Source organism: Crocodylus siamensis, chromosome 10 (genome assembly GCF_052110815.1).
Source record: "Crocodylus siamensis isolate JL-2025a chromosome 10, ASM5211081v1, whole genome shotgun sequence".
Taxonomy (NCBI): Eukaryota; Metazoa; Chordata; order Crocodylia; family Crocodylidae; genus Crocodylus; species Crocodylus siamensis.
This window is the reverse complement of record NC_143404.1, coordinates 1,751,422-1,775,614: the sequence shown is the minus strand read 5'-3', so window position 1 is coordinate 1,775,614 and position 24,193 is coordinate 1,751,422. Positions and strand designations below refer to the sequence as shown.

At 39.0% G+C, this 24,193-nt stretch overlaps 1 protein-coding gene across 2 annotated transcripts in view; it reads right to left on the bottom strand.

Moving 5' to 3' along the window:
- CLINT1 (clathrin interactor 1) overlaps positions 1-24,193 on the bottom strand; it is a 66,473-nt gene that overhangs the window by 13,535 nt on the left and 28,745 nt on the right. The window contains exons 2-7 of one of the 2 annotated variants that reach the window (XM_090064234.1): positions 15,751-15,855; positions 14,989-15,085; positions 13,392-13,500; positions 12,316-12,489; positions 8,885-9,059; positions 2,701-2,944 (exon numbers count right to left, since the gene is read on the bottom strand). In XM_090064234.1, the coding sequence (XP_089920360.1) occupies positions 2,701-2,944; positions 8,885-9,059; positions 12,316-12,489; positions 13,392-13,500; positions 14,989-15,085; positions 15,751-15,855 (904 nt within the window). Of the gene's footprint in view, positions 1-2,700; positions 2,945-8,884; positions 9,060-12,315; positions 12,490-13,391; positions 13,501-14,988; positions 15,086-15,750; positions 15,856-24,193 lie in introns of those variants that run through there. The other variant, XM_090064235.1, reaches the window with a different exon arrangement.

The window sequence follows — 24,193 nt, the reverse complement described above, 5'->3', positions numbered from 1 at the left end:
CCATAAGCTACAACTTGTATTGGTAAGTGCAACTTTACTGTGACTAAGGCCAGATCTATGCTGCCTCCAAGTCAAGCCTGGGACCACTGCTAGGGATGGCACTCCAAATCTAAATTTCTAGGCTTCAGCTCAGCTAACATAGCTAGCTTAGAGCCCCCTACCAAGGGGTGCACTCAAGGCAGAGTAGTGCTGGGGTCACTCTATGCTAAACCATTTGGACTTTAGCATATGCCAGCTATAAGTAAGTGTTTAGGGAGTGTTTTTCAGCAGCAAAGCAAGCACTGAAGAACCCTGCCTTGGCAGGCAAAGGAGACAGCAAAAGGAGGATATGGAGGCCAGCCTTATAGCATGGCAGCTAAATGCATCAGGAAATGTACACTTCTCACAATGAGTCCTGATGTTAAGCAATTGTTCTCTTGAAAAGCAAGTCCTTTTCTCAGTTAACTAATACTAAAGGCAGCTGGAAACTGCAAAATACAATTTGTGGCTAGAAAATACCAATAGGTCAAAATGGTTTGTGGTAGAAGGGTCTGTTCCAACAAATCTCCCAAAAAGAAAAAAAAACTTGAAAAATGCTTTGAAAATTGTTGACCCAGTGACAGACAGACTCAGATTTCCACAAACAAGCTTCCGAGCAGGAATGTCACTGGTTCTTTCTTCGAGTCATCGCACTTCCATACATTAGTTCCAAACACTGACTCTGAGCCAGAAATCAAGCTTGAAAGGTATCGCTTTCAGGATGAGGAGGCATAAGCTAATATGAACTAGAAGAAATCTCTTTTGATATTACATTCAGCAGCAATCCTTCCGAATCTAGGAAAAAAAGGAATTCCAGATGGAAGAACTGGACAAACAGTAAAGGAAACATGTGCACCTGCTACCTGCTGTCATTTTAAGGAGCAGCACCTTGTAGACCACCTACACTCAAAAAGGAGCATACATTTTTCTCAACTTTTTTCTGGCTATGTGATTGCAACAACTGTCTAAAGAAGGGGCACGCCTAGAAGACAGCTTCCATGCCTATAGCTGTTGAGCGATTTTGATTAGTAGCAAAACAGCACTAATTGAGGATGGCTGAATTTCCAGGTATGATACTGAAACCCTGGGGGGCTTAGTCTCTTGTCTGATAAATGGACAGCACAGAGGCTCAGCTGGTCAGACCATTTTCAAGGAGTCTTTGATATGCCAGACCTAAATGGATACTACAATGTCCGCTTCTTATCTGTGCATAACTGCTTCAAATAAAAGAAGAGTGCAGACTAAGTTCATGATGCAAAAAAGTTCTATTTTGCAAATCATTGGCAAATTAAAACTGATGTGTTGGTAGTGTTGGAGATACATCATAGCTGTGATAGCTTAGGAAATATGCAAAAGGAAAGGATTTTTCTCGGTGGTATCGGTCATTGGACCAGCTGTATGATTTTGCATGCAAAAGCTTGCCCAAGTCTGTTCCTTGCCACTGACGATGTGTTGCCAGTGTTGGAGAGATGTAGCCATGATGGTCCAAGAGGAAGAATGTGCTGCATGAGAAAACTTGTCTAGGTCTACCTCAACTGCGCAGCTGGTCCAACACAATGTCACCAACAAAAATCCTTGCCTCTCTCAATGTGTTTGAGAGGTGTTTCCCATTTTCCAAGAGATGACAGGAGCTTCTCTAAATTTTCAATGCTTTGTGCTGCATGTAAAATGAATCTTAAGGTTCAAAGAATGTGGACTGACCATAGGCAGTGGATTGAAAGAGCCTAGCAGGCCCATAATTATGAGGAAAGAAAAGTCAGGAAGAGAACAGAGGAGGCATTTAAAGAAAAAACGAACAAAAACAGGTTAGGATGAGACCCAGGGAATCTAGGATGGTTACAGACTTCCTCCATTCTACATGGACAGTTATGTTCAAACACTGTTGTGAAGCATGCGTTTTAGCCAAGTCACGGTTTCCCTTGTGTATGGACAGAAAAAAGGTCCCCCTGAAACAGAAGCCATGCAGGTGAACCACATATATTCTAATAGTTATTCCTGTAGTGGACATAGGCCTGTAATTGAGCACTGACCCTAGACAGAGATCTCTAGTAGCTAATAGCAGAAACTGTACAGAGCGGTTGTAATGAGCTGTCTCATCGTTGCAAACACACAATATGGTTACCAGGCAGGAGCAAGGAAAGGAAAAAGCAAAAACAAAAACAAGCTACTATTAGTATTTTTTCTTCTTAATTTCCAAGTTGTTTGGACATCTTTAATTCAGCCATGTGTTAAGTAAAATCATGCTTATGTATTTTAAGAGTGTTGGTTAAATTACTTGTAGCTGAACATTTTAAACAAAATTGCTAAGTAGTACTGTATAGCAAACCAATGTTTGAAAGCTATAATGCACACACCTGGGAATTAAAAACACAGGCATCTTTTGATACCATAAAGAACTGCAGAAGAAAAGTTTTTGGAGAAAGATAAAAAAAAGTGCAGCTTTCTTGCATAAAAACAGAAACTGCCCACCCAGAGTGGGTGTAGAGAAGGCACTGTGCTACCTGATAAGACATTTCAGCATTCTTGAAAATCCCTCCATTAGATTTCTAGGAAAACTCCTGGGATTGCTCTGTAACCTAGCCAAGTACAGAACTTTTCTGTTCTTAAAAGTAAAAATCCTGGTTTCAGAGCTGGGGAGGGAGCAGATTCCAAGGCTCGGTTGTTCCCGTGCTGCTGTCTCACCTTTCCTGTAGTCTGCGGGGTATGAGCTGCAGCATTCTGATCTGGACTTGCTTTGTCCCCAGTATAATGTGCTGCTGCTCCTAGGTCAATGGTTTTGGAAGGATTTGCTGTGCGCTTGTGTCTGGTGGTGGTGGTCTCTGTAGCCTGTGTAATATGAATATGTTTGGTTGTCACAGTCTCCTCTTCATCTTTGAATTCACCTTTGGGAGATTTACCTCTTCTTGATTTTTCCTCATCGCTGTCACTAGAAAAGGGATAGAGCAAAATAATATTAATAATAATAACCATATATATTATTCTATTTTCAAAGATCCAAAGCCTACAAATCAATGGGGATGTTTCTATTTACTTCAATGAACAGTGGGATCAGACCAAGAACTGTAATTATAAGAGGAATACAGCTTTTATATTTGAGGAAAGTGGTACTGCACCCTTATACAGCACACTAGAAAGCATTATGTAGCATTACCGTCATTGTAAAGATGAGGTAATAGAGAGCAAGTCATTTTGTCAAAAGGTCATGTGAGAAGCGAGTGGGAGGGATAAGAAGAGGGCCCACTGATTTTGTGGCTCCTACAGCTACTGCACAACAGCTACTACAAATCACAGTCAATGAAAGTTCAGAGACTCCGTACAGCGTGTGGCACAACAGGCACATAGCCTGCAGTTATAAGGGTACTGAGAAAAAGTTAAGCAGGGAAGCTTTAAACATTGATGCTGCATATACATGAAGAGATCAATAAAGTAAGGGCATTAGCCTTAAGATTTTAAACACACCAGTTCTACTCCTAACCCATTCCCCACCAAGATAAATGGGCTTCTATTATTTTCTTTAAAGTGTTTGTGGAAAAAATCTGTTACTCAGCTTTAATAAAGTAGTTTCACAGTATTATGCAAAGCTGTTATTCATTTCCCAGCACAGAAGACAAATTTATTCTTATAACTAAAAGCACGTAAGTGTCAATTTTAGTTGGAAAAAAAATTTTTGTTCATCGCAGTGTAATAATTTGTTTAAATCTCTGACCATTAAATTCTCTATTCTTGTATCTTAAGCTTTTTTTTCTTCTCACAAACAAGTAGTAATTAATTTTTGGAGCAGGTGTGTTGCATTTCATCATCAGGATTAGGGCTGGAAGGGACCTCAGAAGATTATCGAGGCAAGCCCCCGCCACCCCAGGGGCAGGAAGTCAGCTGGGGTCAAAGGGTCCCAGCAAAATAAAATGTCCAAATGTCTCTGAAAGGAGTCCAGAGTAGGTGCGTGCATCACCTCTGGAACAGTCTTTTCCAGGCCTTGGGGGTTCGGACAGTAAAGTCGTTTTTCCTTATGTCCAGCCTGAAATGGTCTTAGAGGAGTTTGTGATTGTTTGACCTTGTCATCCCTTGGGGTGCTCTGGTGAACAGGCATTCCCCCAAATCCTGATGTACCTTTGTTCTCCGATAACCAGGGCAAGCTTGGGGGAAATACTTAGTACATCTCCTTGGGGGGTGGCTCAGTTCATTCACATCAGTTAGTATAAGTGCCCAACACTTCACTTGCTTCTCCAAAAGAAGTTTAGTGATGAATGAAGCCCAATCTGTAGACTCATAAATATCATTAGCCAGACAAAACTTAGGAAAGCACAGTAAAATATTCTCAGGTACCTTGGCCAATGAACCTCAACCCTGACATGTAGCAACGGTCACGTATTCCAGCTCTGGCCCTGTAAATACAGACTGGAAAGAGTGCTGTGTAGGAATGAGTGAATAGAATGAGACTTAATTTCAATGTTTAAATCTCCAGAGATTACTGGCTTATTTAGTGGTCCTCAAAAGTTTGGGGCTGATAGCTTACTCCCAGGCCTTAATATTTCTCAAAAAAATCCCAGGCACCTTTACTAAAAGGTTACTGGAAGAGGCAGTGTCCCAGTTTAATCTGCAGACTGCTTACCATGGCCTCAACCAGTCCAGAACCTAGCACATTAGTACAGAAAATCAAGTAGCTTCTGCTTCCTTCTGCTGAGGCTAGGTGCAGACATTCATAGATTTCATAGACATTCGGGCTGGAAGGGACCTCGGGAGATCATCAAGTCCAGCCCCCTGCCCAAAGGGCAGGAAGTCAGCTGTGGTCATAGGATCCCAGCAAGATAAGCATCCAATTTACTCCTGAAGGTGTTCAGTGTAGGTGCTTGAACCACCTCCGATGGCAGGCTGTTCCAGACCTTGGGGGCTTGGACAGTAAAGAAAGAAATTCAAAAAGCCTGAGGCAGAAATGATCTAAGTTACATGGATTTCTGTAAGCAGCACAGTTTAGACTGGTAGCAAACAGAAGACATTTGTCCTTGGGGGACAAGGGGATGAAAGGGGGAGATGGAGGGGACGGAGAGAGGCAAATTTTCTACCAGGTTCTGCCATTTTTAACACCACTGTGTGTTCTGGTCTGTTACTGGTACAGACCAGTTTCTGATCACTTATACCAATAAAAGTATACTGAATATACATGGCCTTAGACTACAAGTCTTTTGGCCAAAGACAGGTTCTCACTGAGTGTGTGTAAACTACTAAGAAGAGCTAAGCACTATCACAGTACGATTACTGTTAGCCACATCGGGGCAGTCCTCAGCAGCCAATGTACATGCTTTGCAGACAACCCTTCAGCAACCTACACAGCATCTTTGCTGCTGCACTTCCCAGAAATTCAAGATCTATAAAGCAAACTGGGGCTTGAGTGCTAACCTGCTTGTGAAAGTCCTTGACACTGGAGAAGTCGCTTATAAATGGATGCATGTATTATATTTCTGTACTACTTCAAACCTAAAGTCTCAGATCTCTTTGGATTTTTCTCTAATAGATAAATGTGACCATAATGTTTCATTGTTAATGTTCCATTTAATTGTGTTTATTATGTAAGGAATAAATTCCTAACAACATAGCAACTCTCACCTGAAGCAGTGCAAAGTGAAAGCCGAGAAGTTTAGCTAGTAATGTACTAGATCATTAACAGTGTCTTATGAGGGAAATATGTACATACAACAACCAGGGTAGGAGTTCTGGCCCTTTGGTCTCTCTTACTGCTTCCAAACCTGACCTTCCCCTAAAGCAGTAAAATAGGCCCTTTGATTCTAGAGAAGGCAGTTTGAGACATAATGCCTAAACACAGCCAGCCTGCAAGAAGGGATCATCACTCTTTTAACCGTGGTCATCTTTCACAACGATGGTATGGTCTTTAAGACGCCAAAATGCTATATTTTGCTGCCAGCTCTCGTTGGCTTCTAGGACATTTGAAAAAAGTAAGACTGGCCAGAGTTCCAAAATTTCCAATTGATATTAAGAGTAGGATGTATTTCACTGAAGCACTGATAGACCTACAATGAACCTGTAAAATACTGCTTCAGCACCCAAGACTGGGACCAGAGTAAAAATAGTACAAGGCTAGGATTGTTAACTTAAGACTGTGGGGAGGGGGGCAGATGATTCCAAGGGACATAAAAAGAGATTAAAGGCATTTGTTCCCCAGTGCCCCCTTTTTGGATTGCCTTCTTCTCTTTTACCATTTCAGTTCTAATGGGCCATGACATGCTATAAAGCCCTGTCCTCCTTTATCTCCTGTTAACCTGTTTGTGTGCCCACAGCCTGAGTTTGCAGTTGGATGCACACAAGCAGCTAACACAGAGCAGGTGGCACATTACAAGTCCCCGCCCTTTACCTTGCAAAAGTGTTTGCATACCCTACCTTGTCCACAGCTATAATGGGCTTCAGTGTCATGCCACTCTAAAAACAGGCTCTAAAATGACACAGTGAGATTGCATATTATGTATCAATGGATGCTAACAGGCAAACAAAGAAATTCTAACTGCCAACTCCACAAGCTGGACCTGGAACCTAAGAGCCAAGCTGGGATGTTCTGGTCCACGTAATCAATAAGATTCAGCTATTTTCATTCTGTTCATCTTCCTAAACATGAATCAATTCTGTTCTCATGCTCCAACAATTCTTGAAGCATGTGAACAAAAATAAAAAAACAGCTTCTTTCAAATGAGTCAAAATCCAAGCAGATCTGTGAGGTGAGGTGAGGTAATGCCACTTACATAGTCACTTTGCATTCACAGCCAAAGAGTGCATTAATACAACACTACTGCACCATGACAGACGGCAAATAGAGTGTGGAGGATGTTTAAGTGAATTCATTTAGGTTATTTCCAAGAATCTGAAATGGTAGAAGGATTTGGACTTCATATTTAATGTTCAGGCATGTGCATTTTAAGCCATGCATTATTACTAAAATCCAATCTCTGCCACTTACCACTTAAACCTTGAACAGTATTTATATAGAACTTTTTCTCCGCAGTATTCAATTAACATAAAATAAGCAATGAGAAAAAATGGCTCTACAATAGCTAGGGGAGTAAATAATTAGATATTATATAATTAATATGCATTACATTGAGATTCCTACGGACAATTTGGGATCAGATCCATAGATTTCACTCTTTTGGCAAACAGAAAAACAGGCTACTCTACATACATACTACTGAGGCAGAAGGGTGTTTCTGGAGTACATTTTGGATTGCATTAAATATGGCATGCTGGTAAAGTCTGGGTTACTTCCCATCCTAGTATTCACCTTTGCTTCCTAGAAAAAGACTTTTTGCACAAAGTTTTCCTTTTACCTGTTATTCACAACTTCTGAGGTTATTGCTTAACATAGGCTCTTATGTTCTTTACAGAATAAAACACTGTCATCTTACTGGAGTCAGAGGGGAAAAAGCAACAAAGGGTGTAATAAGAGACATGACAGATCAGATATTATATCTGAGAACTGGTTAGCTTGCAAGAAAAGAAATTAAACACTGGTGGAAAAGTCTGCAATGAAAAGCTAAGAAACTCACAAGTTTCAGCAAGAGATTAGAAAGCAGAGAGAGGGGATCATCTGAGATAAAGGTCCTTCTAGGTGCAGGCGGGAGCATGAGAAAGATGCACAATGGCAGAGATGACAAAGGGAATATCAAGGTAAATACCTATTTATTGTTTGTTCTCTATTTGCACTACAACCAGGGAACTTTATGGATGGTTTTGTTTAGTTGCTTTGGAAAGATAAGCACAAAAGCTCAAATCAAGGTACCTTTGTTAACTTTGAACTTGTTTACATTTCTTCTGATCCCATCTCTTTGTAGTCTATTGCTAATAAGTTCTAAGAGAGAATCCTGATGTGTGCACAGACAACCACTTCCATGATTTATTAATATCTTAGTGAGAAGGCCTTACTGCCCTGTTCTGAGAAGTGCCGCCATTTGTATTACTTTAGTTTCCCTGCTAAATTGCTTTGTGTTTCTACCTTTCTTTTTTGGACATACTGTTATGGAAAAAACGCTAACAAAATGTCAGTGCAATATGTATTAGAATTCCTATAAATTTTAAGCTGCTTCCCAAAAGGGAATTATTTCAATATAGTTAAGCACTTTCTCTGTAGCAATTTCAGATTCTGTTAAGTATGGGTTTGATCTCCAGATAATAAAAATTCAATGCACCTGTTGAAGTGTGCCACATTTAGACTTCTTACTGCAGGCAAGACATCTAAGTTTTCTTTCTTTACTGCAGAGGATTTAATGGCCAGATGAACAAGTGGATGTCATTCTATAGAAGGCTTAGCTGACAATGAATGTATTTGTTTCAAGTATCAAAACAAGTGGGCTACACTCTGTTCTTCCTAAGGTCTGCTCACTACAGAATCACAGTAAATACTGTTGGAGGAGACAGGGAGGCAAGGAACTGTGGGAACATAGGTGGTGGCTTCGGGCAGTTTATTTCTAATTCCTCAGCAGCCAGAAGCTCTCAGTACCTAGGACTAGAGAAAAGTGCCTCAAGGCTGCTGCAATGATGCCACACGTCCACTGCACTAGCAGACAACGTAGCGTTTTGGCCTTGCTGCCTACTTTGCCCACGGCCCCCCCCCCATAAAGGGCTCCTTGAAGCAGTTATATGGACTTTATGCTGCCCAAAGAGCCCCCTTGTTCTCTTGGGCAGCGTCTGCCAGCTACGTAGCCCCTGTAGGCCAGCAAACTAACATAAAAGGAGTCAGAATTTGCTAGCTCAAACATGGTTCCCGTCAAGGAGGAGGTGTGTGGCAAAAAACAGCAGACAGCTAATAAGGAATGATGAAGAGCAGTTACACAGAACAGATTCAGTCTGGTAAATCAGCAGCAAATACCTGCATCTTTCTGGAGAATCTTCTCTATCTTTCCTCCGGAACTTGCTGATTGTGTCATCGATTGTGCTTCCAATTTTGTCACTCAGTTCACCCAGTTTGTCGCTGAATGGAAAAGGACTCTTTTTATCCCATTCTTCATCCCATTTCGACTTGGGCTCAGAATCATACCTTTCACCTATATAACACATTAAGACAAGAAACACTAAAGATGACCGCAAAAATGCCTGCAGCATTTCTAGAGTTTCTCTCTCGCAGAAGGACGGCTACAAGTTTTCAAAGCAAACTGAAAGCTCCCACAGTGCTGAATCAACACTATTACAGCACGGCACAGCATGTAATGCCAATCATTAAGTGGCAGGAATGCAGATTCAAAAGCTTTTGTTTATGACAACCACACCACCTTAATGCAGTGCACAGCACAGCACATCAGGATACTGCTCGACCCTGCTGGAGAAGGAGCGTAAGAGAGGGAAACGACTCTGGCTGTATAAGCAACTTCTCAGAAATGGAATGTGCCACTTCTATAATGGTCACTTAATGCACAATACTCCATTCCCAGCCAAGCTGCCGTGCTAAGAGGTAAATCAAAGATGTTATACATTTTAAAACCTCATGAATAAGGGCACGGTACCAAACAGAGACAAGTGTAAAAAACATATGGTAATATTCCTAGCATCCATTATTGGTGAAAAACCCCTCTAGCATCCATTACTGTACCTCAAAGCAAGATTTAGAAACTATTAAGTGAAGGAACTTACCTTCTCAGCAGCCAGTCTGCATTCTTTAATTACTTTACAGAACAGTAGCATCAAGAAGTCAAGAAGTTTTTAGCAAAAATAAATTTGCTTTTGAATATCCAGTATCTAGAATTCCTCCTGGCTGCCGGTTATTTTACAAGGAGTGATGAGGTTTGCTTGAAACCACCCACAAATATTTTGCATACACTCACCCAAGGTATAGATTACATACAAAATTTGAGATGTACACTAAAAAAGGTAAAAATAAAAAGCCCACCCCCCCACCAAATCATGCCCTACCACCAACATGTATTTGAATCCTTGCATTGTTGGAATCCTAAAACTGAATCCTTATTTCCTAATCTTTCTAAATTTGTGCCCTTAAGTAAGGGGCTTGAGCACAAACTCAAGCTCTAAAGTTACTTGATTTTCAATGGGCTGGTATTTGGCAGCCCTGAAAAATCTTTAGGTGGTTAAATATGCATTAAGGTGCCTGAATTTAGGTATCTACATTTGAAAATTGTGATCATCATAGTTATGACTTAAAGTAATGCACAAAAATTAAAGATAAGCAGCTGGCCAATATCCAGTTTTACTGCCCAACCTCAGTAAAATGGAGCAAGAAAGCAACCAGCAAGAATGGCAAATTAGCTTCTTAAAATTATTTTACTTTTTGTCTCAAAACACTAAAGTATTTAGAAACTCAAACAGAAATGTTATCAGGCAGCTAAAAAAACCCTGAGGCGTGGGCTCATTTAAAACCTTTTAAAAAAAATAAAATAAATGGTGAATGGATTCTAACAATTCAAAATGGTCCAAAAGAATCAGAATTATGCCCAAATTAACAACAAATTAAGAGTGGCATATGCAAAAATGAAAAAACACAATACTACAGTAGAAAAAGTTTATGAAATCCAGAATTATTCAAGAGAAAAAAATGCTTTATGTAAAATCAGAAAACTAGTACAGCAATTCAGTCTGAACAATCAGAACCTGGAAAACAGTTAGACAACCTCAGTTCAAAAAATATGATCAAATGGCTGAACACTTTGGCCCAGCTGCCTGATCTTTTTAGATGCATACAACATGGAGAACCGTTCTTTAAAAATAGCCTACGTATCTACAAGAAGTGAAGTAATCAAGTTACAACGAGCTCTCCATCAGAAAAAGCAGAAAAAGTGCTAGGAAGCACATTAGAGTAACTCATTTTTGTGGGAGAATTAAAAGGACATTTTTGGCTTCCATCAAACTGGTAGTTGTTTAAATATAGATTGTATTTGGTGGGTTTCCTTGTATGCCATAAACACTTAAAAAAAAATTCTGACGGCAGTTTAAAAACCTTGCCTAATAGAACCAACTGTGGTCTGAAGCAATGAAAAAAACAGAAAAAACTCCCACATCTGCTTTTTTAAAAAAAAAAAGGAATTTCCAACATGAATTCTGTCCATGTTTCAGAACTTATTTAGCATGTTACCTGACGCAGCACAATATTTCACTGATAAAAAAAAGAACTCTCATAATGTATTTTTGGAAACGGGGGGCGGGGGAGGAAACAAAACACAAAAACAATATTAAAACCATTTTCTCTAAATATGCTACAAGATGCCAAATTTTTCCTTTTACCATTTAAGGTGACTGTTCACTTCTAATTTAAAGCCTTGAGTGCAAAGACTTATTTCAGGCTGAAACTGCATTTTCATTGGTACAGCAAGCTGATAGGAATGCTGGTGAATGAAGTGATGCTAATTAATGCCCTTCTGGTATATTTTATATGAGATGACACTGGAATTTGAGAATGTAGAGCATACAAAAAAATAATTCCTCCTTTGGTCACCACAGAAGGTCAGAATTTAGCAGAGAATGAGCCAGCTCTGAAATGGAGAAGACACCTAGTGAAACTGGCCACTGCATTTGCATCTTGAATATTCTCAAGGCAAAAGGATCACCAGAGCCCTCTCTGTGGGAACCCAATTTACTACTCAATGAAAAATAATCTTAATCTCTAGCTTTATCAAAGGGAATATGGAAGGGAAGGCAGACTTTCTGAAGGACCACTGATTGTTCAAAGGCATTGTGCTGGACTGCTCCAGAGGTGCCAACAGGCTTCAAGCTCAGATCCTTAGCTTTACTGGAACAGGGACTAGGTGCACGAAGGGAGCAGCTTGATTAGCCTCAAAGAAAGGAATTGCCTTACTCTGTTCATAAGCAATCATCTACTCAAGGTTCAAAAAGATATACTGCAAGCCACAGAGAGAATGGTGTCCTACTTTACATCCAAATAGAAGAAAGGTCATATGCCACTGATCACAAAAGCTGTGATCCTGAACACATCACACACGCAATAACTTCCCAAAGAATTCAGTGTAGCAAGTTATGGTCACACTGTATTCAGTAAAATTACTCCCATGCTTAGAATTATCCATATGTGCAAGTGTGGGCAGAAATGGGACCTCTAGGATTTATAATATCCAACTTCATTTTTCACGGCAGGATAAAAGTGGATGCCCTCTACACTCCATGTGCGCAAGTTTCCTTTCGGATCTGGCCCCAAGCATCCAGAAAGGATTCTCTCAGTAAGTAGTAAAATCCATTGGCTTTTATTTACCTTTTGCTGTACAGCCATGAGGTTAGAAAAAAGAAGAAAAGAAAATTACTGGATGTTGGTTGCCCTCCATGTCTGACTAAATACTCAACTGTACTCACTGTATCGGAACCCTCCAACACTGTCTGAAGAAACCCCAATGTATTTGTCTTTGTTTTTCTTTGCTTTCTTCCTTTCTTCACGGAGCCTGTCATCGTCCTGGGCAAATTCTACCATTTCTTTCACTTTTTGACGTATATTAATACCTTGGTCTTTGCCATTCTCGTCTGTATACAAAGGGAAGGAGAAGGAGAAGGGGAAAAAATCAGAAGCAGCAAGTTACTACCAAAAGCATTAGATGAGGGAACATTTAAAATGGCAAAGTGAACAACTGAGAAAAGGTCCATTGCATCTGTCAAAAACCTATGTATTGAATATAATATTAGTTCAGTTTTATTTCAACTGAAACTGTCCTCAGCTAAATTAATTTTTATCCATTGCTGTTTTTATTTTTAAAAAGGTCTAACTGCTGATGATCTCTTGAAACGATTAGCAGAAATAACACCTTCCCAGATTTTAAACTATTTTTTCCACTCAAATAATTTATTCCAGTTTTGACCATTTCAGAAAAAAGGAAGCTTGTTTCTTAGCTTTTTTTAGTGCAGTTTTTGAAACACTAACTGCCAGAATACAGTCTTATTGCAAAACTGAATTTTAAAGTGCGTTCAGCTGGGGTGCACTACAAACTAAAATTTGCTTCTCTCTCCAGCCTCTTTCACATTCAAAACACACACTGGCCCTGCTGCCTTTGCACTGTAAATATTATTTGGTGGGAGGAAAAAACCCAGCTTCAAACAGATGTGTGTGTTTTGGAACTCTAACCTTTTCTTCCCATATGATTAAAGATATTCCTTTACAGACACCACAGGGGACCAGTCTCTAGTGCATATTTTAATATAAACCCGAACACTCATGTTGTGTTGGTTCTGTTGTTATTAGCCAGTCTTTTCTGCAAGTTCTTGTCTTCACTAATTAATACTCTAGGGTCCCACGTCTTGGATTCTGCACTCTTCACACAACCGGCAACAGTCACATTCTAATTAGAGCGGGGAAGCTTCTAAGCTGGTTCAGGTGACTGACAACTCCAACTACTGTTTTAATTTGCTTATGAGATTTTTCTAATGCTCACCTACAAAGTGGTAATTTTCCAGGGATCGCAAATCATAAATGTGTTCTCTGGCACTTGTAACAACACGCTCTGATCCATTCCTTATGAGGTAAGCTAGGAGCAGCAAAGACTATAAAAATACAAAGCACCTTATGATTGCATGAACAAAAGCTCTATCAGTATTTAAGTGCAACAGAAAAAACAAGCCTAAAATCTAAAAATTAGTAAACAACGGCATGTAAGTGCAACTATTAGACTGATTCTCCTAGAAGTAAGTTCTTTTCTCCTCCCCCCCACCCCTAAGATGTCAAATTTAAATTGCATTTGTTCAGCAACACCAAATGGATTGGTAATATTAGATCATAAATCATTAGCTTAAACAATTATTGGTTTACCAGAAAGATTATTTCAGCAATTAAGAAACTCTATCCTTGTAAAAGAGCACAACTGTCCTTTGTTTTTTATTTTGCATTTCCCGAAATTTTTTTAACGTAAAAGCCATTTTATGGCACCTTCCTATAAGCAGCATTCTACAGGAATGCACTGCTGTACAGAACAGTATTTTTGGGTAAATTTCAGTAAGCTTAAAAGCAAAAATATTTTTAATGATTTTTCCCTCTTAATTGTGAATTTTCTTGAACTTCTATAATTTCTACCTAGGAAAAAAAAGTATGGACCCTATATGAAACAGTCTATTACCACCAAAGAGGTTACAATTCAATGGCATACTTTCAAACCTGGTAGTTAATTCAAAGAAGTCTTTAGAACATTAAGCAGTATGTATGATAACATTAAATATTAATTTACATTGTACTTCAGGGGAAACAAATACTACGAATACAAAGCATCGAGCACCCAAGAAAAACACAGAGCCTGCCTCAGAATTAATTCTGTCTTGTTACAATCTGAACATTAAAGCAAAATTTATACAACATTAAGGATTGTATTCTCTATATAAAACCAATATAATATTCCTTATATTACTTGAAGTACAGCAAAACAATATTATGGAAAAATTCAAATTTTTCTTAATTTTTTTCCTCCAATTAGTAATAAATATAATTCCCACAATTAGTAGAAATATCTGGGCCATGTTGGGACAGCAACCTAATTCATAGGGAATTTAAGCAGTTAAGAAATAGTTTCCAAATCATTTCATTTTATTTAGAACAAAATCTTCAAGTAGTACTTAGAGAGAATATTAAATTTATTAAAGATTGGTGTACAAATATACAGACAAGTGATTACTTTAAATAATAATATAGATGCTATTCTGTTTGAGGCTTGTGCATCAGTAAGAGGAAAATGTTGTGCTCATTGAATCCCATTATAAAAAAACATTTAAAAATTTTTAGAAAGCTCTTTATTGCACAGCAAGACAGAAGTTAGCATTAGCTCTGCAAGAAAAACAGCAGACAGGAAAAAAAAGTCTGACAAAGAACAGGTTTATTATAGATAATTGCTGCTATAAAAGGAAATGCTTAAGTTATATTGCTATATGCATAAAACTGCATCAAGTTGTCATATTAAAATTAAAGTAACTTTGAAGTGCTTGTTCTTCAGTGCACTAATAAATTAGGGGGAGAAAAACACCCTTTTTAAATTCACACACACACACCTTATAAACTCTCCTCCAGTTCTTTTTATTATCTTTCAACATTCGAGTCCACAGCATATTCATAAGTTCCGGAAACTGCTCATACATAAACGTAGCCCTAAAATAATTAAACAAAAGGAGCAAAGCAATTATTTTTTAAACAGTTTTTGATAACAGTTTGCTACAATTTAATGTTGACAGTAGATGGCAGACTTAGTCTAAACTCAGTGCAATTCCAGCAACCTCCGAGAGTTACCAAATTTTCTTATCCAGAGCTATTTTCTAGCTGAACATTTGAAAACTAGAGCTGCGTAATTCTATAAATCTAGAAGAAAATCTATTTTTATCAAATCAACTGCTTAAATGTCTGCAAAATGACTATTACTGCACCATGCAATATCCAAACCCCTCTGTAAGAAAAATATTGAGGAAAAATTGGACACATCATACCATTTAAAACAACCTATGCAAATAAGGGTACCTGAATAAGATCCCTTCATACGCTCCAAACTTTACACACAAAAAAAAAAATCAGATACATTAGAAACATGAATTTTGAAAAAAGGAACCCACAGTGAATGTACTTTTGACTTGACATGCTTTTGATTAAGTGAGTCTAAGATTATATCCTTAAAAAAAAAAAGAGAGACTCGATTTACAATAATTTCTCAGCTCTCCCTCTGTCAACCTGCACTCTGCAAAGTTGATTTGGCAGCAAATTTTACATTTCTGTATAAAAATGCACCTTTCTTTTCTTCACCGCTGAGTCAAATTATCACTTACTTGGCAATCTCTCCCATGAGCTGCCCTGAAGGTCCCCACGGATCATCATTGGTTGCTTCTCGAACCTTAGACTCGATTTCTGAATAATTCATAACCACATTGGTGCTGCAAAGGAAAAAAAAAAAATTAACACACACGAAGATTAGCATCAAAACTGAGAAACACATGAAAACTTAATAATGACACTAGTGGGTACCTTAATGAGATACCTCTACAGGGTGGGAAAGAAAACATCTTTAGTGCAGAAGCTACCCTGAGGACACTATACAACACATTTATGTTATCTTTAAGAAGGTTTTACTATTCCATTAGCCTTCAAGAATACAGATAGGCCTTCAAGAATACAGACCAGGGATGGCATTAGAGCTGGGTTTAGTCCAGTAAAAATGGCTTTTGGTCAAATTAAAACTGAAACTGAACCACTAGAGTTTATGTTGGTGCTTCCCTGACTAGACCTCATTTGCTTGCAGGCTTACACGTTGCACAATTATTTGCAAGTTGTATAATGCAATCAGTAGAAGTGGATGTGTATTTTCTTGTTACTATACACATGGTTCAAAAACCAAAGAATGCAAGAGCCACAGCAGGTGTTAGCAAAATTACACATAGGAGAAGTTTGAAAGGAGATGAGATGACAAAGAAGTATGTTTCTTAGCTTGAGCAGTTTTAATTAAGGGAGAAAAGCTACAGGGCTCTGTATGCCGATTAAGGCAATGAAAACAATATCAAGGGTTCAAGGACCCTCTACAGGAGTTCATGCAAAGAAATGCAACAAAGGAAAAAGTAGTAAGATGTTTTACTATCATCAATAGTAAGAAAGTCAAAGAATATTCCTTGAATAGTTCTCTCAGAAAATGTTAATATTTAGTTACAAGCCTAGTTTTTTTTCTTAACACCAAGAAGAGAGTCCTAATATACCCCAGGGGTGAGTTGCTGTGCCCTAACTGGTTGGGGCTGAATGCATTTATCCTTAACAACTCCATTCCTATGAAAAAATACTCCATAATTGAAGAGAATTTTTTTCAGAAGCTCTGCCAGTGGGAAAATGTAATCCTCATTCACATAGATTTGCATCATAAAAAAAGCCACAATTAAAAGATACACCCATTAAGCACATTCTTCCTGCTTCCTGAGCCCTCTTTAACGTATTTAAAATAGACTTATTGGTGTGTTTACTTCCTTTGTAATGCAAGTTTGAAAGAAATGTTTAACTGTTAAATGCATAATCATAACTGGTTCGATTCTGCAAGAAGTTCCTGTAACATGATTTGATTCAACTTGGGAGTTCATGGAACATAATGCCAAACCAAGAGTAGATTCAATGCTTAGTAATTCTCTCTCAACCTGAAAGGACAGTCCATCCATCGACAGTCCATCCATCTAGTCATTCAAACAGTTTTGCAGTCAGCCCTCCGACTGCTCACAGAACAGGCTCAAGCAATACTTTTCCAGCAGTCTTTAGCTAAAAGGCAGAGACCTTGGAACAGGAAGTACTACAAAGAGGAGAGGGGAAAAAAAAAAAAAAAGAGAGAAAGGAAGATGCATTTATGCCTGTAGAAAAGACCCCAAGAATTTAAATTACACAAGCATGAGAATTCTTGAAATCAGATTCTGCAATCCAATTTAATCCGTTTGCTTCCCAAGAAAATGTAACCCACATAACTCAGTAAGTAGTTAGTGAGCTGGTAGACCGATCTGTATTAGAAAAAGCATAATCCAAACACAGCATTAAGTACAAACAGCAAGGAGAGTTGTACAAATTCATTGCTTAAGTTTGCCTTCAAAACAACTCAGCCCCCTTGCCACACACACACCTCAAACTTCTGTCTACAGCAAAGAAAATGGCAGAAACAGATGTAAGCCAATACTATTTTTAATTCCCATGAATATGGATTTCTTTTTTTTCCCCTCCAATACAGGCTTCACAAGTGGTGTAGCTTTCAGCACACTAGTTTCCTTGTCCAATTTAAGAAAAGCCATGGGTCAACTAGAAAAGGTTCTGCTTGCTTTTATAACCCCTCCCTAAGCTCTTGTTTGAAAAGGTGGATGGGGAAGTGGGAGTATAAAATAGAGCATTTCCTATGTTTCTTCAAGTAAAAAGTTTAAGATTGGAAATCACAAGGAAGGTGGGGAAGGGACACAAGTTTACAGTAAAAATACCAGCATCAACCAAGCAGAAATTCAAAATACAGTGCTAAAACAGTATGGGGGAAATGGGGGTACAGGGGAAATGGAGGGAAGTTAAGTAAGGCAAAAAGCGCAGTTAAACCCCACTAAGTAAGAAAACATGCTCCATTTCTGAAGCCATCCCGCAGTAAAGTCATTGTTCTGAACAAACAGGAGAAAGCTCTCATAAATGCCAAGATGAGATCTAATGGCACAAAGCGTTCCAAAACAAAATATCTTTAAGCCGCATTTAATTCAGCAACAAATGTAAACTTGAAAAAAGTTGTATAGTTTGGCCATGTTCCAGGTCATTTAAAAATAACTATTTCTAAAAAGGTGGAAATACAGTTTTATTCTTCCTTTCCCATGTTTTCTATGGCCCTCGTTCCATGCCCTACCCATGATTCCTGTGACCTTTGCAGCAAAAAAATAATTTACATCCAGATGTGAAGGGAAAAAGTGACTAGTTTGATTGCCAAGACTTCCTGTGATTGATATAAATTTAATATCCGAGGACACTTTCAGACACCAGGGGGGGCTCGCTGATTAGTTTATACTGGGCGGCTTCCAGGGAATCGTGCTGGATGCCATGAACATTGCCTGCTTTGCAAACAACTGGATATACAATAGTTAAAACTGGCAGAAGGTGTCCTAGCACTCCGTTTAAAGCACGCTTTATAATCAGAAAGGCTGCTTTGGATTTACACCAAATTGTTAATTTAAAGACTACACAATGCGAATCTTATAATGAGCCAGTTTACAGAATCTTTTGACATGGACAGAGATGTTAAACAAACAGGAGAAGTGTATTTAGGAATGATGTCCAAAATAAAGGCCCACAGAATAAATAAATGGGTGGACATAAATACTTACAAACTCTTTGCTGCATTCCTTTCTGCTTACATGCTAACTTTCTTATAATAGTTTGCTTAAGCGTAGATCTGTGGCAACTACTGTTGAGGATATTTTTTAAATTTGTTATTACTGCACCCTCTTTAAATAAGCTCCATGAGCACAAGTTCGGCTATTTGTTAAATTTCTAAAAAACCTGAAGGGGGCACTGTCACATTTCTTTGGGTTCGGCAAAAGCCAGCATGTTCTTTATCCTTAATATTTCAACAAAAGAATAGTTAGATTTGTAAATATGCATCCCTTTGCATTTATAGCAATTTTCAAAGGCTGTTCAAGCAATGTTCCTAAATTCCTTAGCAGCATCTCTTTTTACTAATAGAAGGAAAACCAGTACATGTTAAAGATACTTGACTGGTCTCAGCATAGATCAATTTAATGATTAAAATCAAGAATCAATTTAACGATTTTTTCTGTTAAAAAAACTGAAAATATTAACACCTAAATTCTGCAGCTGGACAGGTCCATGTATTCTGGTTAAAAAGCCAGTTTGCCTAAACTGCTTTATGTTCTTAAAAAGGAAAAGAGAAGTTTTAAAAAGAAAAATAGTGCAGCAGCTTTGTAAATATTTCAGATTTCCACCTGAGTTATGGTTTCCCGAGATCCATAATTTGAGATAACCTCCCCCTCCCCCCGCAACAATAACACACACTTGTTTCATTAGATTTACTGATGCATATGGGTTTAGAGGTAAAGGGAGTTTGGAAGAGAAAAGTCATTTTCTTAATCCTTCCTACAGGGAAGCCAGAGATGGAGGAAAAATAATAAGATCCAAGTAAAGTTTTACAGAATATTTACAAATTTATTTGCCCATTTTCTGCCTGTGAAAATATTAACAACTATAAATCATGTTACTTTGGGAACAGCATAGAGAGGAAACCTGAAATGCTGTTCTTGGGACAAACACATGGATTTCTTATGTATGCAAATGAAATATGGAATTTGCATGTACAGACTTGCATAAAAGTTACTAGTTTTGAAGGAGGACTTAAAAGATGAAGAGTTTAAAGTTAGTTTTCTCCACTAACACACTGAATGTGACTGAAGAACAAAGCAAGCACAGAACACAAGTGCCCAAGTAGGTTGTAGGGATAATTTTTTTTTAAGTGTATGACTTCCATTCATTCCACTTATTACAAAGTTCTGGTGAGCAAATTTTGGGCTACTGTACTATGGCTCCTCAAAACACTGAACCCCATATGAACCAAGACTCTATGCTGCTCCTTGGCTCCAAAGACTAAGGGATTAATGAAGATGAAGTGTATTATGTTCTCCAGAAAGTATCAACTCCTCAAAGTGTGTTTTACCATAACACCCATAAAATAAAATAAACACTGAAAAGGAAAGTTCCCTTAGGCTGAAAAGAGGCACTTTAACACCAGAAAAAGTTGGTTTTGTACATTTCTAGCCAAAACATTACGAAACCAGTCCTAAATAATACTTGCAGTGTTGTGAGACAGAAGTTTGATAGCAAAGCACGTGATTTTCACCACTATGGATTACAAATATGACTTCTACAGACTCTTGTGTTATATTTCTATATCCAAGTACATGTGAACAGCCACCTCAAAATTTTGGAAAGGCTCTTTAACCCCAACTCACTAGAAAGGTGACATTTCCAGCCTTCAGAGAGCATGACAATCCTCATTAATGAGAACAGTAGTAGAAACCCATACATATGCTTTAGACTACAAAATTATAGGCTTTCTAAATTTTCAGATGACATAATACTTTAATATGCCAAAGCACAGACCATCCCAACAGTAACCCAGAATACTGCTTTATACATATTAATGGAGGACATGCTAGTGGATATAAGCTTAAATACACCAATTGAACTTGTGCAGCAACACTTAACAGTTTGCAAACACACTACCACAGAGGGAAATACTATGCCAAATAATACTATGCTTCCACATCAGCCACACTGATAAAAACATTCCCTGTAATTCAATCCATACTGTAGCACGGATGATTACTTCAAAGTTCAGTGATCAGAGGAGCTGATATAGATAAGTAATCCAAATATCAGTCGGCCACAAGGGGTGTGAGAAAAGAAGATATTCACACATTAAGAAGTGTAATGGAAGTATGTAACAAGCTTATCCACACACATTTACAATGCAACCCATTTTAATATCGGTTAAGGGATCAAGCAGCATAAACAGATGTTATTCAAGTTTTCAATACACCTTAAAAATCTAGAGTATGACCTGGGATAAGTCAGGCCACTCCATTTAAAGACTTATTAGGATGGTGGTGTCAGCAAGGGCAAAAATGCAGTTCTCGATATTAGATCCTCATTGGCTTCATTAAATCAAAGATCTAAAACTTGCAAAAACTTTTAAAAAGTCACAGTGAAAGGAAATATTACAACCACTTCTTTATAATGATGGGAAAGGTATTGGATTGGACAGGGCAAGACTAATTAGAAACATTTCTCAAACCTCTGGGAAGCTACCCACTGTGCTGAGGGAGCAAGCAGCAGGGAACAAGGAACCTGGTTATACAGTTAAATTTTTTTCAATGTATATTTCAAACTAATTATGATATCATGTATACATGGGACTCCTATGTGCATAATATTATGCCTTTAACTATTACTCCAAGGACCTTACTGGATTATACACCTTCTGTTTTCCCTTTTTTTAATTTTACAACTGGGAACACTAAAATACTAAAAGCTGAAATGAGAAACTTTCTACTTTTTACCACCATTAACTGTTTGCAATGAAAGATCATTCCTCAAATATCTCCATTGAGAGAGAAAGAGTTTAAAAAAAAAAAATAAAAAAAAAAAATAAAATCAAAGGCTTGAATACCAAGTATTGAACAAACACAACGTTTAAGAAAGACACTGTGTCTAGAACCATTCCTTTCCAAGAACTGCATCTTTAATAAAAACTGTTACGGTCTGTTATTGGACAACAAAAGCTCTGTTGTTGTTAAGCATTACCTAGCACAGGGGTCACAGAGATGAATTTAACTATTAAAATAAAGAATCTACTCTCTTCTAGCTCTAACTATAACATCTACAGGCTGTATTACCATTTTAATAGATGCAACTTTGACACAATGCTTTGTTGCTTCCATTCTATTCCTTCATACTTGCTTATTCTGTTTTATTAAGCAGTTCACTGTATCATAGAAAAGGAGGGCTAAAGGGACCTTGGGAGGTCACATCTAGTTCAACCCCCTGCTCCAAGCAGGACCAGCCCCAACTACAGCATCCCAGCCAAGGCTTTGTCTAGCCAGATTGGCAAAACCTCCAAGGATGGAGACTCTACCACCTCTCTGGGTAGTGTTTTACTCTACCAGCTCCCTGTTCCAGTGTTTTACTACCCTCCTCGTGAGAATTTTTTCCCTAATATCAAACCTAAACTCCACTTCCTGTAACTTGAGCCCATCACTCCTTGTCCTGTTATCTGCCCCCACTGAGAACAGTCCAGCTCCATTCTCTTTGCAGCCCCCCTGCAGGGAGTTGAAGGCTGCTTTTCAACCCGCTCCGTCTTTTCTTCTGTAGACTCAATCAGCCCAGTTCCCTCAGTCTCTCCTCACCAGTCATGTTCCCCAGCCCCCCAACTGTTTTCACTGCCCTCCACCGGACTCTCTCCAATGTGTCCACATCCCTTCTGTAGTGGGGGCCTGCAGCTGGACACAGGACTCCAGATGTGGCCTCCCCAGTGCTGAATAGAGGAGAAGAATCACTGTCCTCCGTCTGCTGGCAACGCTCCTACCAATGCAGCCCATGATGCTGTTAGCCTTCTTGGTGACAAGGGGACACAGCTGGCTCCTGTTCAGCTTCTTGTTCCCTGTCACCCCCAGGTCCTTTTCTGCAGAGGGGCTGCTCAGCCAGTCAGCCCCCAGCCTGACCTGGTGCATGGGATTGTTCTGTCCTAAGTGCAGGACTTTGAACTTGTCCTTGCTGAACCTCAGGAGATTTCTTCTGGTCCAACCTGCCAATTTGTCTAGGTCTCTCTGAATCCTGACCCTACCTTCCAGCATGTGTACTACTCCATCCAGCTTGGTGTCATCTGCAAACTTGGGTGCACTCTATCACCATATTCCAGGTCAGTGATGAAGACACTGAACAAAACTGACCCCGGGACTGATCCCTGGGGCACTCCACTTGATCCTGGCTGCCAACTAGACATGGAGACAATGATTATTGTCCTCTCAGCCCAACAATCCAGACAATTTTCTATCCATCTTATAGTCCATCCATCCAGCCCATATTTCCTTAGCTTGCAAGTGAGAATGCTGTGGAAGACCATATCAAAATCCTTGCTAAAACCAATCCACTGGTCTTCCCACATCCACAGAGCCAGTCACCTCATCATGGAAAACAATCAGGTGTGTTCAGCATGACATGCCCTTGGTGAATCCATACCAACTGTTCCTAATCACCTTCTCCTCCAGGTGCTTAGAAATGGACTCCTTGATGATCTGCTCCATGATTTTTCCAGGGACTGAGGTGAGGCTGACTGGTCTATAGTTCCCCAGACCCTCCTTCCTTTTCTTAAAGACGGGCACTATATTTGCCCTGTTCTAATTGTCCAGGACCTCTCTCAATTGCCACACATTTTCAAAGATAATGGCCGGCAGCTCTGCAATCACATCAGCCAACTCCCTCAGCCCCCTTGGATGCATTGTATCCAGCCCCATGGACTTGTAGATGTAAGTTCCTGTAATTATTTTCAGCTTGCTCTTTCAGACTAAGTTTTCCTAATTACACTGGGTGAGCAGGAGGGTGCAGAAGGAAGGGAATAAAAAGCCAAAGTGAACTTCACTTGGGACCATGAAGGCACAGTTCTCTATTTACAGGTTCCTTAACAAGTTTATGTCCCCTTCCTCTGTCAACAAACGCTGCTTTAGCAACCTCAAGCCCTGTGTCCATAAAACAGAATGAAAACACATTTCACCACTTGCACATCATCCAGTGCTCACATCAGTCAGGTGTCTTTCAACTAGAGGTCAAGGGCTGGCCATTTGAATCGACATACATACAAAAAGAGCTACTTTACAGCAAGGAAAGGATCACGTTTTATCTGCCTCAAACACAAACTACAGTTGGGTAGTACCCCACCTGCACTGTTGCTAACATCTATGGAGTACGCACAGGAATCTCTCACTAGTGTCAAAGACAAGTACACCAATTCCTATGTTAAGCCTTCAAGTATGTCCAGTTTCTGGAGGCCAAGTAAACTCAGAATGCCAGACTGGGTATTCTTTCAGTTGTAGGAGTGTTGGGTCTTCTCTTTTGCCAGCTTGACTTTTAATCACTTTAGGGTATGTTAGCCAGGACTTTGTCTCTTTCCATAAGAAAATCCCAGTTTAACAGCAGTGTGTCAGCTCACTAGTGCTTTTC